This window comes from Uloborus diversus, chromosome 3 (genome assembly GCF_026930045.1).
Source record: "Uloborus diversus isolate 005 chromosome 3, Udiv.v.3.1, whole genome shotgun sequence".
NCBI lineage: Eukaryota > Metazoa > Arthropoda > Arachnida > Araneae > Uloboridae > Uloborus > Uloborus diversus.
In genome coordinates, this window is record NC_072733.1 from 88,812,255 (window position 1) to 88,829,770 (window position 17,516).

At 32.4% G+C, this 17,516-nt stretch overlaps 1 protein-coding gene across 2 annotated transcripts in view; it reads right to left on the reverse strand.

Annotated features, from left to right (window-relative positions):
* The window catches only part of LOC129219458 (ETS homologous factor-like), a 140,866-nt gene extending 133,277 nt beyond the window's left edge, over positions 1-7,589 (reverse strand). For both annotated transcript variants that reach the window (XM_054853855.1, XM_054853854.1), the window contains exon 1: positions 7,355-7,589. In XM_054853855.1, the coding sequence (XP_054709830.1) occupies positions 7,355-7,443 (89 nt within the window). In that variant the 5' untranslated portion in view covers positions 7,444-7,589. The remainder of the gene's footprint in view (positions 1-7,354) is intronic.
* Positions 7,590-17,516: the final 9,927 nt, after the last annotated feature.

The following is a 17,516-nucleotide window of genomic DNA, read 5'->3' on the forward strand; positions in this document are numbered from 1 at the left end:
TGTGGGCCCCGAAATGTGACGTCAGCTCGCGATGACAGACACCTGGTGCGTATGGCGCTGACGGGCCGCACAGCTTCTTCTAGACAGTTGGCAGCACAGTGGTCAACAGCTACAGGTGTTTCATTGTGTGCTTCATCAATTCGGAGACGTCTGCTGCAGCGTGGGCTGCGCGCAAGGATTCCTTTATACAGGATTCCTCTCACGCAAAACCATCGCCGCCTGCGGCTACAATGGACCAATGTGCATAGGAGCTGGCGTGCTGATTGGCAGCAGGTCGTCTTTTCTGACGAATCCCGCTTCAATTTGTGGCACCATGATGGCCGAATTCGTGTCAGGCGCTATGCCGGAGAACGGCACATTCCGGAGTGCATTATCGAACGCCACAGTTCACGAACACCCGGAGTTATGGTCTGGGGTGCCATAGCATACCATGGACGATCACAATTGCTACGAATTGTGGGCAATTTGAACAGTACCCGATACATAAACGAAGTTTTGCAGCCCCAAGCTATTCCTTTCCTGCAAGATTGCCAGGGGCCAGTGTTAGGCCTTAATCAATTATTTTTTCAATTGCCTTGTTAATTGATCAAAAAAGTAATAGCAATTAAATTAATTGCAATTAAATCAATTGCAATTAAATAGTTAATTGTACTTTGCAATTAATTTAATTAGATTAATATACGTTAATCGCTTATCTCAATTAAAATAATTGCAATTAATTTTTTAAATTGTTTTATGAAACTACTAACAATTAACTTAATGTATCAATAGGTACAGCGCAGCGTACAGAATTCAAAGTATTATTCGAATTCGTATTTTCGTTCAGTGTTGACTGCTCGCTCGCCGCGTGAACTATTCTCGTCTTAGAGAGTTTTTTCCACACGTATATGTTGGTGTTTTAATTAAGTGTATTAAAATTGTGCAAATCATTATTTTATAGTTTAACCTGTAACAGGGGAAATCAGAAAGAAGGACATAACAGGGGACGTAAGATCTCAGCTCTTTTTAATTTTTTTTAATCGTGTAATTAAGATGCATTTCGTAATTTCCCTCAGATATTCTTCGGACTTTTATTAGTACGGAAAAAAAAAAATTTTTAATTGAAATATACCTTTTTTGAGGATATTTTGCTGGAGTCATAAGATTTTTTGAGCAAAGTCATATGCTGCAGTAAATAATTTATTGCTCGTAATCAAGTTATTGATAAATGAAATTCACCGCCAGCTCAGTCAGTTCCGCGCTTATTAGCACCCATCAGCCCGGCAAAAGAAAGTGACTCAGCTGGAGATGGAAAACGTCTTAAGGAAGCCAAGAGTGCCAAACTGGTAGCTAATATAGAATTAGCGCAGACCAGACGAGTGACCGAAGCAATGGTTCGGTTCAACTCGAGTATTTCATATATGTCTTCTTTAGCCCTGGCTATTGGGCGGTAATTTACTGAAAGTTACTGATATTTTATTGATATTTTATTTGTTGCTAACATGTGTATTTAAAATGATAGTAATATGGTACCCGTTTAGCGTCCACGTCCCAGGTAGACCTGTCGTCTGTAGAATGTATTGTACAAAACCAGTAGTTTTTTTATGACTTAGTTTTAATTAAAATTCACAGAACAATCGATAACTGTTAATTGTAGTAAACTGCAATTAACAATTGTTAATTGTAGTAAACTACAATTAACAATTAATTAATTGTTAACTGTGGTAAAATACAACTAACAATTAATTAATTGTTAACTGTAGTAAACTACAATTAACAATTAATTAATTGTTAATTGTAATTTTCCACAATTACAATTGATCAGTTGTTAGTTGTTGTGGTTACGTTTACCAATTAATCAATTGTTAATCTTTAATTGTCAATGCAATTAAAATTTGCCCAACTCTGCCAGGGACTATATTCCAGCAGGATAATGCCCGTCCGCATGTCGCCAGGACTGTCAAATCCTACCTTGATTCGCAGCAAATACAGCTTCTTTCTTGGCCTGCATAATCCCCGGATATTTCACCGATTGTACATGTGTGGGATATCGTTGGGCAGCGTCTCGCTCGTGATCCTCGTCCTGTTGCTTCGACAGACGAACTTTCGTTGCGCATACAAACAATATAGAATACTCTACCGCAGGTAGATATTCAAACTTTGTTTCACTCCATGCCGAGTCGTGTAACAGCTCTTATTGCGACACGTGGTGGCCACGAAAAATACTAATTTCTACCTCTTTTTATTGTTTGTTTGGTTTGAAAATGTAATCATTTATTTGTACTATTACCACTCAACTGTGTATTAAATTTCATTCAACTATGATGCTTTTCCTTCATGGTGTTACATTTTTCACAAACAGGAGTGTACACGTCCGTTTAGAAAGAGTGCAGACTGAATGGAGAAATTTTCTAAGCGCACCTGACACAAACCGACTATTTTTCAATTTAAACCGTTGCATTTAAAAAAAAATGTTAAGAACTTGCAAAGAAACTTGGAATTTAACAAGGAAAGTATCATACATTCAAATATTTTTAAGGTTATAAAAAAAGAAAACCAAAAAAGAAAAAGAAAAATGAGAGAGAGAGAGGAAAGAAAAGATTGAAGTCTGTACGGAAAGAAAATAATGAATGAAAATTTCTAACACAAGACAGGCAAAGCACCGATTGGTTTTTGGTTTAATTTTTCAAACATTATTGCAATGTCTATAGGGAAAATATTCGCGCAAGCTTTTTATATCATTTCAATATATACGCGTCAAGAATATAACTTGATCTGTGAAAACTAGAAATAAAGTATGTTTAAAAACATAATTTGCATTTACGAAATTCGCTAACAAAGTAAGGAAGAAGCACACGTTTTAGCAACGATGAAATGATGTAAGCAATGTAAGAGCAAGAGAAATGTAAGACTAACATCATGCCTTAATTTCTAACAAGGGAAATACTAGAGCCTCATAGTCTTCGGAACCAATTTTCATGCGCATTTAGCTTGAATTCAATCTTGCATGAAAAAAAATTTCATAAAATTAAAAAAAAGTACATTTTTGAGCTCCCATGAGCTCTCGTACAAATTAATCTCTGTCTAACATATTGGAATTCAATGTTTTTTTAATTATTTTTTCAATTAAGCAGCATACTAATTAATCAAACGTGTTTATAAAAAGCAGCATGTAAAAGGCATCACTGCTATTAGTCAAATTTAATTTAAATGAAATTAAAATAACTCAAATAGTACAATAGACCTGAGGTCTCAGTGCTCGCACTAGTTTCAAGCGCCCCCCTTTTCACTTCATACTTCAAAATAACTCAATAAAATTTTTTTTGAATTGTGAATTAAATTTAAAATGCTGCATTTATATGATAATTTTATTTTTGAATTTTTTTTAGAATAAAGTGTTTATTAACCCAGTAATTCTGAAGATATTTTTGGACCTATTTCTTAATTAAAATTACAGATCTATATAGATTAAATATCGCATTGTTTTTAGAGGAAGCACGAGTTGGATATTATGCAATTTACAGTTTAAAATAAATAAACCTCCAAAAATTTAAAGATAGAGTAGAACTCCTCCCCCCCCCCAGTGAATAAACAGTTTATAAATGTTTAGAAAAAAAAAAAAAAAGATTTTATAACTATTTTCTCAGATGAATTGAAAGTACACCCAAACTTGTTTTTTGTGCGGTAGATAGAGAGCGTATAAAAAAATCACATAAAAAAGTAGCTCAAAAATACACTATTAAGCACTCATTTTAAAGATAACTTAGTCAACTGAGTCCCAATTTGTGTGAAGTTCTTGTAAACCGCACAAAAAAAAAAAAAAAAAAGACTTCACAAAATCAGGTTTGGGTGAAGTAACTTCCTTTTATAAATTTAACGAAAACAATTGAAAAAATTCTGTGTCTGTTCGCTGGATGGGGTGTTCATTCACTGGGTTGGGGCATATTTTTTTTCTTCATTTCAACTCCGTCAAAAAACCTGCTGTATAACCATAAAAGTTCTTAAATTTTTTTAAAAATAATTACATGTATCATCAAAAGTGTTTTTACTGTCGTATGCTAAAAGTTGCAGCTTGTAATGGTGATCTGAATTTTTGAAAAAGAAACTGCGCAAGTGCGTGCACTGGTCTGTCAACCCTATCTATAAAAAGATTATATTTTTAAAACTTGTTTTTCATATTAAAACTTTCAAAATCATGCAGGCTTTTAACCATTATTTTAATGTGACTGAGGAGGAAAACACTAGGAGTAAAGCACAAGTTTCCCATTTCCACATTAACTTAACGACATTCAGAAAAAATTATCCTTTTCATGTTGGTACAAGTTTAGTTTGGAAAAAAATACCAACAGATCCTCTAAGTTTCCAACCTGTTGGGGCCATTGAATAAACCTCACAAAGACAAACTAAGCTTCATTACTATCTAACACAAGATTAAAAGAGTATCACTACAAAATTTTGGCATTTTTTAAAAGTAAAGACATTTTACGAACATTAAATCAATGAAGATTTTTATATTAGCTATGATGTATTTTTTTTAAATTTTAAAAAATGCAGACATGTATTGCAATTTCTTATTCAAACCTTTATACGATCACTTATGAGGTGATTCCCGATAAAATCCTGAATATATTCACTATAAAGAAAGTTCCAATGAGGCAATTAATTAAAAAGCCATTGATCAATAAGTATGGAAAAATTCAGATTTTTTTTTCCAAGTACGCGTCAAAAATCAAGGACTTTAAGTAGTTTCACATTGTAATAGCTCAAATATATTCGCACTCAATGACACAACCCGAACTTATATGAATTATTTTTAAATGATTCATTGATTCTGGAACTTGACAAGTATCGTATTAATGAGGAATATTATTTAAAAAAGTTTATTACCTTTATCATTATTCCTTATTGATATTATTCATAACAGTCTAAAAAGTATAGACATTTTTATGGATATGATAGTTTTATGAAACATCACATGACAATTAATTACAAAATATTTTTGGATCACTCATTTTAAGCACAAGATGCTAGTTGGTATCTTATAGGTTTTAGCAAAGCATATTTGTTTTCAAAGAAAAAACGCATGAATAATATCACTATTATTATTATTATTTATTTATTTTTATTTATTGTTATTATTATTGTCTTACTATGAAATAATATTGGTTCCGTGTACATAAAAAAAAAAAAATGCCGTCAAACTTCAAGCCATCATTTTAAACCGTAATTTGAACTGGTTGCACAAACTGTGGAACGTACTGTAAACTTTCGTAAATTAAGCTTTAAATTTAATTAAGAAATTTGTATTTAGGATTTTGTTTGGTACAATTTTCTCAAACGAGTCCTAGTGACAGATTGAAACCGGCATATCGATAGGTTGTAATCAAAATTTCACCAGTAATTTATCTTTCCTATTGACTAGATTACTAGTAATTTTTAATTATAGTTTAATTCATGGCATAATTGCATAAGATCATGAATTGGAACCAAGACCTTAATCAAATTACTTACTATTAATATTCATTATTTAAAAGCTAAGTTTATATTCATCGTACTTTTGAAAGGCTCTAGAATATGCTACCCATTTCTTAGATATTTTAAAAGTGTTTTACAAGAAAAGTAAATGATTTCATTTTCCTAAACCAGAGACTTGAAGAACAACATTTTATACCTTCGCTTTCTACGTACTGTCGAAGTGATTCCCCATGACCCTAAAAAAGGTGTTAACGAATGTCACTAGAAACGCAATCAACTCCATTACCACAACCCCCAACGTTGCTTTTCACAAATATTATTTATTGCTTTTATTTTCAAATGCGGAATTTTTTAAAATTTTATTTTTGAATTAACTCAGGGTTAGTTGCACATTTGAAAATAAATCTCCTGGTTGAAATGAACAGCGAAAGAAAAATCTAAAAAGCAAAGTTTTATAGCACAATTCAAAAATGCAAATATTTCCTCGGTGTTATTTCTGTGATAAACAAGTTTTGCAATATTAAAGATGCTTTAATTTTTCAATATAGGAATAATCATATTTTTTTTTCTAAGTAGAGAAAAATTCTGCGTGGGAAGGTAAAGCGTTGTATCTGCAGAAATGAGGTTTTGAGACATTTGAAGATACGCGTTTTGGATTCCTTACCAACAATACGGAAATGTTAGAATTTGGCAATTTTTTTCGGGCTTTACTCTCAGCGGAAACTAAATAAGCAAGTTTTTGTAACAAAGCTGAGGTACGATAGATGAAAAAAATTGAAAAAATAAATAAATAAATAAATAAATTAAATAAAATAAAATAAAAAACTAATTAAAAAAAAAGAAAAATGGGGGAAAAAAATGCCGTAACTGCATTTCACCCTCCCTCGGCAGATTTAATGTTTAAGCATTTTTACTTTATTCTTAAATTAACTTAGGGTTATTCGTATAATTCAAAATGTCCCTTCTTTGAAATGAACAGAGAAACAAAAGTCTAAAAGCAAAGTTTTATAGTCTCAATATAATAATATAGGAAGAAGAAGATTCGTATAGAAATAAAAAACGTGTTTCTCTTGGATTTCTACCATTAACAAGTTTTACAATATCAAAAAAATTTTGGTGAAGAGAGTAAACCCAAATCAGAGGAAACGCAAGAGCCATGCAGCGAAGGAAAAGTTTAAAATCAAAGCTTATACTTTCAGAAATGCAAAATTTTCTTCGTCGGTTTTATACGATAAACAAGTTTTACAGTATAAAATATATTTTAGTGAGGAGAGTAAATGCAAATTAGAAGAAGCGGGAGAGCTAAGCGGAAAACTAAAGGAAAAGTCATAAAATCATAGTTTCTTATTTTTGAAAATGCAAAGATTTTCTTCGTGAGATTTCTAACGCAAACAAATTTTACAATGTTAAGGCGTTTAGGAGAAGAAAGTAAACACAAATCAAAGGAAGCGAAGGAGCTTCTCAGTAGAGAAACTGCCTTACCAAGCATTGTTTATTAATGTTTTTTTTTTTTTGTTAATATTGAAAACTCTATGTTAAATCATTTTTATTTTATTCTTAAATTAACCTATGGTTTGTCGTAAATTTCAAAATATTTCTTCTTGTTGAAATAAACAGCAAAAAAAAAAATATATATATAAAGCAAAGCATTAAACATTCAAAAATGCAAACATTTAGTTCGTCAGATTTCCTCGATAAACAAATTTCACAATATTAGAGTTGTTAGTGAAAACAATTAACGCAAATCAGAAGAAGCGCAAGAGCGAAGAAAATATTTTTTAAATGAAAATATTTTCTTCGTCGGATTTCCACGATAAACAATATTAAAGATGTTTCAGTGAAGAAAGTAAACGCAAATGAGAAGAAGCGCAAGAGCTTCGCAGCAGAGAAACTGACTTACCGGCTATTGTTCGCAATGTGCTGCTGCAATTGAGCCAAAGTATTCGTATTATCCCCGCCGTAGAATTGTATCGAGGCAGCTTCCAGCATCACTAGCCGATTGAATGAGAGTAAGTGAGTCGCTCGAAAGAGCAACTATCGCCGGAGAAACCAACTGCCCTGGATTCCCAATTCTAACGGGAGGAGCCAATCGCCAAAAAGCTGTGACGAGCAGCGACCTTGGGTGTGATTTTCAATTGAGGATCATCGCTAAAAGAACTTTTTCTTCTCGATAATGCTCTTTTGAGGAGTTTTTGTTTCTCATTTGTAAGGGTACATGTCGTGGTTTGAAGTTTGACTGAATAAGTAAACTTGGATTGCGTCAGTGACGTTAATTTTGCTTGAAAGAAATTTTGCGTTAAAAGGCAGGATAGGGAAATTCATTTTAATAATTGCATTTAAAAATAAAATGTATTGTGATATGTTATTGGCAGGATATTAAGAGTCAGAGTTTTATTTTAAGAATTATTAAAAGTATATTTTTCAGTTTATATTTGATTTTGACATTTGTTAAGCAATCAAAATTCATTTTGCGGTGGCTTTGTGATTCGTAGATAGTGAGTCATATGACCCATTGCCATTGCTTTAAAATTACTTTCAGAAATCGCGTTTCTTTTGATAAATATTATCGTCTGTTTTTTTTCTTTTTTTAATGCAAATGGCAGTGTTTTTTAACATTTTAATTTTTTATTTTTTTTTTTCAATTCCTTGTAAATTGAATGCCGTTTGTCTTGCTTATTGCAATTTAATTTGAAACATTATTTTAACTTCAAACGCTTGGGTACTTTTAAACGCTTATTCTTCAAATCATATCTAACAAAAGAATTTCTCATAGAAAAAATATTTAAATGAATTACGATACAATACATTTTTCATTTCATTTTGACCGCTTTAAAATGAGTAGATTTTTTGCTTTCTATTGGGACTAAGATTGAAATAATTTTGTATTTATTTAAAAAGTTCTCTCATATTTTACTGATAAGATAGTTTGTGCATTACGGTATAACTTGTAAAATGTTATTATTTATTAATGTTCTGTTTGTATGATATTTAGTATGAAAAAAAAATTAAAGCTTGGCTAAAATTATATTCTCAAAATTATAAGTTTTCGAAACAAGAAGCAATCAATAATACATAAAGAAAGAAGAAAAGAAAAATGTTTTAAAAAATGAAAAGCGATGCTCCAAAAACCTGGATGCAATACTTAATTGCAAACATTTAAATTTGTCGGAAAGAATTTATTTCTGTTTCTTTTAAAATTTCATCTATTTTTGTCATACATTTTTAAATTTTCATTTAAACGAGAAACGCTTCGAGAATAAGTGCAGAAGGAAAAAACATCAAAAGCATTTAAATGAGCTATTTAATGAATTCATAAAATTCCTGGAATTTTTTTAAAAATAGATTGAATATATTTTATTTCATTAAACTTTCAGTAAATTTTTCCAACAATAGTTTCATTTGCTATGCTTAGTACTGATAATATTCTTTAAAAAAAGTGCAAATTATGTTTTAATAGAAAACAGAACGGATGCTCATGCATGCGTGCTCATTCCATTGTGGTCTATTTAAATCTATGTCGACTCAAAATCTCATAATTATGTTTTGACTGTTGATTAAGGACAGTAAAAATTATACTTGTATGCTTCACATCTTTCTTTAAGTTTCAAAAAATATTTGTTGCTGTATTATTTTCATACTGAAACTTTTATTGGGTTGTAGAAAATACTTCAACAATTTTCAATGATGTAGATGTCTTTGCAGCTAAAAGAAATGAATATAAATGTGTCCCCTCCCCTCTTTGTCTGCTTTGTAAAAATTGTTTCCATGCGTTTTTATTTCTCGCACCCTAAAACTTCAAAAACTCAATCATAAAATATTTCCTCTCAAAAAAAAAAAAAAAATCCGCTTAAAAAATTTTTTGCTAAATTTAACATCTTACGCAGTTTGGAGGGAAAAAAATCAACAATTTTAGTAGTCGAGTCCCGACTTACGCGAAGGATGCGTTCCAAGACTTCTCGCGTAAGTCGAAATTTTGCCTTGTGGAAAAGTATATGTATACAATTTTTTTAAAAATCATAACAAATTCTTTTAGGCTTTTATAAACAACTCTCAAACTGCTTTAAAGCAATCCTCAACTATAGACTACAGTTTCTTACATAAAGAACTAAACTTTTACTGTATTTAAAAATAAAAAACTGTTTTATTCAACATGAAATACTTTAAGATGCACAAAATAAATGATCAACGGGAGAGAGTGACATAAAATAGACCGTACGCACAGTATGTAATAAAAATAAAATGCTGCACTATAATAGTACGGTACAGTATATACAGTAACATATTTATGAGTTAAAAAATGAAGATAATGGTGATTTATACTCTATTATCAGATTTTTATTATTATGTAATACATTTTTAAATACGGTTGCTTCGCCTTTTCTTTTATAACGTTTCAATTTGTGGCAACAGATCCTCTTCCTGATCTCTTAAATCCATAATACAAGAGCAGCTTCCATTTTAATAATATTTACCTTGCTTGACTGCTCTGCAAGCTTAACTATTAAATATAAGTTCTGAACCTTTAAGAATATCTTTTTACAGTAGAGAACCAATTATCCGGGAAGTTCGGGACCATCGCTGTCCCGGATATCTGAATTTCCTGGTTTTCTGGATCGTTAAAAAGCGCTATTCGCCGTTTGTTTATGAAACTTTAATTACTATAATAAATAGTAATGCTTATTAAAATAAGAAGAAAACAGTTCAGAAATGCTTATTATTGAAAGTTATCCATAAGACCTGAGACCCTCACATTCATTTTGAAAAGGGGAAAAAACCCACTTTTCCATGTTTTAAAACAAAAGAAAGTGAAGGGAAGGGCAAAAGCAACAAGTTTTTGAACATAAATGTGCGATTTTTCTACTATATTGTATTAAAGACTTCGTTTTCTTGAACGCGCTTTTTTTTTTTTTTTTTTAATTTCTTGTAAAGGTTTGGTGTTTGCGATTACGGTAGTAATTGATAACTATTGCTTTTGCATTAAGTTCATACCAATAGAAATTAGATTTATGAGTCTTGCGTTTAACGATTTCTAGATTCCACCATCAACTATCCAAAAAATTCGAAAATCTGGTTTTCGGTGTTTCCCGCGTCACTTACGCTCCGAACGGCTTTAATTAGAGACTATTCAATAAAATATTGCATTAGAATGTGACAATATTCATTTCTTTAGTATTCAGTTGGAATAAAACACGAAAATTTCAGACCCCTGCGTTAAGGATAACCATCTAAAGTTCGTTTTTGTAAACATTTTCCCGAATTATAGATGAGTAATATGGTATTTATTAAGAAACCGCTCATATTCTTTTAGATATTTCAAAAAAAAAAAAAAAAAATGCTTAGTTTTTCAAAAATTGCCGAAAATGCGCATTTTTTTAAAAACTCCGATTCCTATTCAGAGTCACAACTGACTACAACTGTATTTATGTCGAGGACTGCATACTAAGTGCCTTACCTCCATTATTTTATATACCGATAGATGGCAGCACCATCACCGGATCGAACAGTTAATGAGAATTTAGAACTAGTCCAGGAGCTAATAGCTACCTAGTACTAGCACCCCCAGAGGTATCGTTTCACTTGGAGGAAATTGAGACCACGAGCATATTTAACGTCGCCCAGTCCCCTTTAATGACGACGGTGGGTCTTCGACCATCGAGGTTCGAACCCAGGACCCTCCGGCCCCGAATCCGACACTCTACCGATCGGGCTACCACGGCCCTATTTTTTAAAAATGGCGGGAAAATTGGCAAAAGGCTGCCGGTTTTCTGGTTTCTCGGTTTTTTGGTTCCTGGATAAAAGGTTCTGCACTGTATTTTGACTTTTAATCGTACGTATGGAAGATTCAATCAGATTTATTGTCGCGCTACCGTCGACGATTTGTAGTTGTTAAAAAATCTGGAGAATCTCTGCTTTTTTTTTTTTTTAAATCAGAAACTTTCATTTCTTCCCATCTTCACAAAGTTTAAATGAAAATACCACCAAGATACCAATATATTTCAACAACTTCAATATTTAGAATGCAAAAATAAATAAATGAAGGATACTGAATGGTTATTTGGTGCACTAACAACTCGATGCGTAGATTAGTTTGATGTGGGAACTTTCGCTGTCAGTGATGCTTTGAGGGATGTAATAACATTTACGAAATCAATATTTAGTAGCCAATAACGAAGCCGATACTTTCTTCTAAAAAATTTGTGTTGTGGACGAAAAATTCGCGTTAGCTCTAAAATTTGTAACTCGTGAAATATTCGCGTTATAGCCATTTCGCGTAAGTCGAATCGCGTTGTAGCGGGAATCGACTATATTCATTTTTACTTTAATAGCTCATTACACGCATTCTTCGGTTTCATATTGCTGTAAAACTCGTGTGAGATTTTCTATGATGATGGAAATTTTCATTGATTTTTGTTTGCCATTCTGTCTATTTTTCTGTCATTGAAACGACTATGTCTATTTGCCGTTGAAATTCCTTACAGGAAATATAAATAATATTTCCTTTAGAGGTGTCGTTCTTTTCAATGATCCGTTCATCAGAGGATCGTTCATTCTTTTAATCCGTTCATTCAACTCGTTCATTTGAACGATTTCGATCATTTCTAACAGTTGCAACCTGATCTATCTCTCTGCAAGAAATACTTACGCACATTCGAAATGTTACGTTTGATCAGTAATATTCTTTCAAGGAAAAATAACTAAAATGAGCTAAAAGTAAGAAAATATGCCCATGAAAAATGAATCAAACATTTTTTATCCAGGTTCAGATGTATAAAGCAATTATAGTTCATTTTGTAAGATAGTTCTTTGTTGTCGAATGGCAAGATATCACTCATTTGGAAGAAGAATGCCACAACACGATGAAATGAAAGTTTACAGGAGAAGCGTTTGAAGTTTAACTCTTCTGGAAATTTGCTGTAAGAAAGTTAAACTTCTTGTGCTCTCCACTCTTCAGTGGTTAATATTAGAATAAACGAGCTGATGTGTGCATCACATGGCTTCCTTTTACTCCAATTTTAATGTCATTTTCCCATTATTGGCAATTTTAATGTGATTCAATAGTTTACTCTAAATATCACCACCAGTGGCCAAATTGAAACCAGATTTAAAAAAAAAAAAATGCCAAATTTGTCGCCAACTTGGCGATATATCGCCAAGCGTACGCCAAATTGTAACACCACTTGAGAATGAACAATGATTTCCTCCCCAAAAGGGGCAAAAGACCCCTTTAAAAACACCGGAATGCAACCAAAAGGGCAGGTGCACAACTAGATCCCACTACACTGTTAAAACTACAGGTTGCGTTCGGTACCTTTCAGGGTTGAAACGCTTGTTCACCAGCGACACCCAATGCGGAGCCAGAATAGCACCTCTTACTAGGGCGAAAAATGGGCACCTTTTAAAAGACAGGCAGCGCGGGGGGAAAGAAGGAACCTTCGGAGAGAAAAATGGCACCCTCACTGATTTCTACAGTAGATCCTCTTCCCCCTCCCCCCTATTGTATGCGTTTTTGAATATTATTGTGTTCTATTTATTGTTCGGGTTTATGATAGACAAAGTCTTGGTACTTTTTTCACATTGAATTCATTTTGGATTAAAACTTGTCATTTAAGGCATTTGATCACATTTCATATTTTCCAACATAATATAGAAGTGTTCACGACTTCAATTCCTCTATCTGAGTTCTAACTCTCATAAAACCCCTTGGATTGCTCAATAGTTTTAAATGATATTGACATTTACTATAGCATGATACTAAAAAATAAGAGTGTAGGCATTTATGGATAATTTACAAGCACAGCCAAAAATATTCAGTTATATTACAATCACGGAAAAATCAAATCGTTTCATAAAATGCAGGCGTTCAAAATATTTTAATCAAGAGTAACATATTGATACGTATTATATAGTGCGACATTTGAATATCCTATTTGAACATAAGTAATCTAAAAAAGCACTTTTTTTTCTTTGTTAAATGTAAACTTTTTTGACATTAAAAATGAAAACAAATTTTTAGCATCCTACATAATGAAAAGCATTGGGAACAGAAATAAGAGAGAGAGAAAAAAATAAACGCGTCTAGACACTGCATTCGATTTTTGAAATAACACCAACGAAATATTTTCACGTAATGAGTCATGGCATGAAACACACAGAGAGATTTCTTATCAAAGCATTTTTTTTTCTTTGCTACGTCTACGCAGATATTTTATTGAGAAGATAAAGACATTTAGTGTATCTGCTGTAGCTGTTAGTTACATCATTGAATTTTCATCCCGGTTACTTATTAATTATTTCGTATTGCTAACAATAAACAATTTTGCGGAAAATCCGTGAAACCGCAGACGTGACAAGCAATGAACACCATATATTAGTACACGTGATAAAAAAAAGCCATACATCACTATGTTAAAACGGTTAACTGTAAACAATAAGCAGTACTCAGTTTACTTTGTTGAAACACAACTCTGAAAACACTAAAAGCCTGTTGGAAAGCCTTAAATGTTATACCATGATTAAATGCCTGTACTTACGCAAGGTTTTGAAGGTTTGTCCCAGAAATGTGGAATTTTAATCCAGTATAACTGTCTATTCAATGTGAAAATTTAATGTACCAACAACTACGTTGCAGCATCGTCGTCCGCCATTAAAGTGGCTGAATTGAACTTATGCCGGAGTGCACAGCGCATGTGCGAGCGAGGCACCTTTGCGGAGGAAAAGAGTCGCTATTGGCTACTGCGTGAGCTGATGGCCCTTCATTACCTTCTTTCATCCACTGAGGTGCTAAAAGATATCGGAACAATATTTCCTAGCTTCTGTGGCATCCTGTGGCTCCGTCTTTGCACCCTACGGCAGAAAATCGCACCCAGCTGGCACCTCTGGTTATAACAGTGTAGGAGTCTACGTACTAAATTTCAACTTCCTAGGACATACCGTTCTTGAGTTATGCGACATACATACGCACATACGCATATCCGCACATACATACGTACATACGGACGTCACGAGAAAAGTCGTTGTAATTAACTCGGGGAGTGTCAAAATGGATACTTCTGGTTTTTATATGTTCTTAGGCACTTATCCGCGTGTGGTCGGGTTAAAAAAAAAAAAAAAAAAAAACATTAATTCGGGGGTGAGCAAAATGGAAATTAAGGCCGAATTTTGAGTGAAATTTTTCGCGAATACAATACTTCCTGTTTTTGTAAAAGGAAGTTAAAAAAAACTCATTTTTTTTCTAAAGAAAATAACGTCATTTAAAGCCTTTTAAGCAAAAAAAAAAAAAAAAATTCATATTGTGGCACTCTTCTTCCAAACGAGCGATATGTTTTCCATTCCAAAAATCGCAGGTTCCATTTCAGCATGTTAAAAATAAGTTATTATTTTTTCCAGCTACAGCACAGTATTGTATGTATAATTATAGTATTACCAATTGACCATGTATAACGAAAAAGGTAACAACAAATATATCGGTAGTTTAGCCGGAGTACCGAATAACTTAAATAAAAAAACAAACCTCCTAAGAATATTACGGAACTTCAAAATTATTATACAACTAGCTGCGTGCCCGGCGTTGCACGGGCTACCTAAAAAATAAAGAGATGTCCAGTTGATTTTTTCGTATTACTCTGACATCAGTTTCCAAAGCGTTAAGGAATAAATAAATCCGCGTAATGCAAGATTTGCAAAACACCAGTAGAGCATATTTTTGGCAAAAATCTCATTAACGTTAATCATAGTTATCAATGATACAAGTTATGAGTATTTTCAATTTGCACAAACGATGAAAATATATGCATTATGCAACTATAATCAACTATAGTCAATGCAACTATAATCTGTGCTAAACTGAATTACACCTGATAGACTATATCTGAAATATTTATGTACAGTTACAATCAGCTTTTTACATAGAATGATACATACTGTTTCGTTGAATACGTGAAACTAAAGCACCAAGACTTAATAAATACCAATAAGCATTAATTTAATACCAAAAAAGTCATCAGATTCCAATTAAGCTTTAGTTAAAATCCTTAAAAACAACTTTTTTTGTTCAACTCTGTTTCACTTAAAAAATCCAAACAATCTTGATTTAACGTGTTCTTTTAACGGTACAAAGTATATTTCAAAAGTAAAAACAGGAAAGAAAAAGAGAGTTATTACAATTCGAAAACTCATCCATGTGACGGAAAAAAGTCCAGCAAAATAAACATAACTAGTCGCACATCCTAAATTTACCAAAATATGAGGCCGGTCAATGATAAACTTACACTACAATAAATAAACATAATTAAAGAAACATCTTTCATATGCTGAAAAGAGTTCAGAACGTTGGCTGTAAAAAATAGAAGGACAGACGATAAAATAAAGGCTACGTCCGAATAGGAGCAACCAATTTTAAACTAATTTAAAATAAAATTCTAAATGGAGACGTTGTTTTAAGATTTGGACAGCAGTCAAAAAAATCTCTTTTAAAACAATTATTAGAATTTTATTTGTTCACCCAGATTCAAAATGGCAACAGGAAAGAAATAAATATTCCTGAATAACGTAATGTTATTTAACGTTTTAATTAATATCTCCGCTAATTAAAGTAGTACAATTACGAGATTGGTCCTATTGTTTTCTTTGGAAAATTTTGAATTGATCGGTATCTCGTTCGACTCTCGATTCGCAGCGGTTCTCGAGAAGATAGATCTTCAGACAGACAGACAGACAGACGCGAACAGATTTTAATATTATAGTGGATAAAGCCACATCAATATACACTATATGACCAAGAGTATTGGGTCACTTTTTAAAATTCACATTTTTAAGGATTTCTCGCGAAGTAAAAGACCTATTGCTTTGAAACTTTTGTCTCATAAAAGGTATTTTTTAGCTGTCATTTTCCATTAAAAGTTCTGTCACCTATGCATTTAGGGGACCAGCAACAAATTGAGGAAAACAAAAGTGTTTTTTGACCATCTTTCATCGTAAATATCTAAGAATAAGCTGTAAATTTCAGAAATTAGTTACCTTACTATGTACAATTATTTTACGTACTTTTGAGAAAATGTCACTTTTCCATCAAAGCTTACCAAACTTTCAGAAAATTTGACAGCACACAAGAGAAGTATAATATAAAAATTTGAAAGTAAAATGTTGAAAATTTGATAAAATATGGACATTCAAAGCAAATAATTTTTCTTTGCTCATGCGTGAAAGATATCATTTTATAACTTTCATAATCCAAACATCAACTAGATTCTCCAACTCATAATAAAATTCCATTTTAATATTGTTACGTGTTCGGTGCAACTTCAAACTTTCTTTAAATGACGACACAGTTCTTGAGAAAATCACAGGAGATTTATTTACAACCATGTAAAAGAAATACTCTTTAACAACTGCTAAATTAAAAATAGCAATTAAGCAAATATCAATTAAGACCGTTAACTAAATGGTTACACACATATTTACATCAAAAACACAGCTCAAAGGCTAATACACACTTCCAGCGGAACGGCTGAAAACGAAACTCCACAGTTAGAAAGCAATACTAACTCTCTTTTATTCACAAGACGCCCGGCGTTTTATACCTAGCAAAGAAAGATCCAGAAAATTCTACAATGTTCTACCAATTTCTCATATTTTCTTTTTATTTCATTCACAAATCTAATTGTTCAGAAAGGGAGGGACCGTATACTTCATTCGAATGTAAGGGGGTTGTATATTCATTACGAGAAACTATTTACAGGTGACGTTACTAAGACAACTTTGAATGAAAGATAAGGGAATAAACGCCAAATTTAGCCAGATTACAACAAATTAATCATAAAAATTAGTGCTATTTACAGAAATTGTAACAATATCTTAAAAAATTAGAAAGTAATAAGTGATATAATGAGCCGTTTTTGAATAGTCTTGGATAGGCGACGACTAATTAGGGATCTTTCGCAAGTTTGCAACATTTGCTTGCAATCGCTCAGTGTGATTCATGATGAAAACAGATTATTTGCGAACGATCAATAACGAGTTCTGCCGATTCGTAGTCTGCTCAAGAGCTATTCAAATTCAGCTTA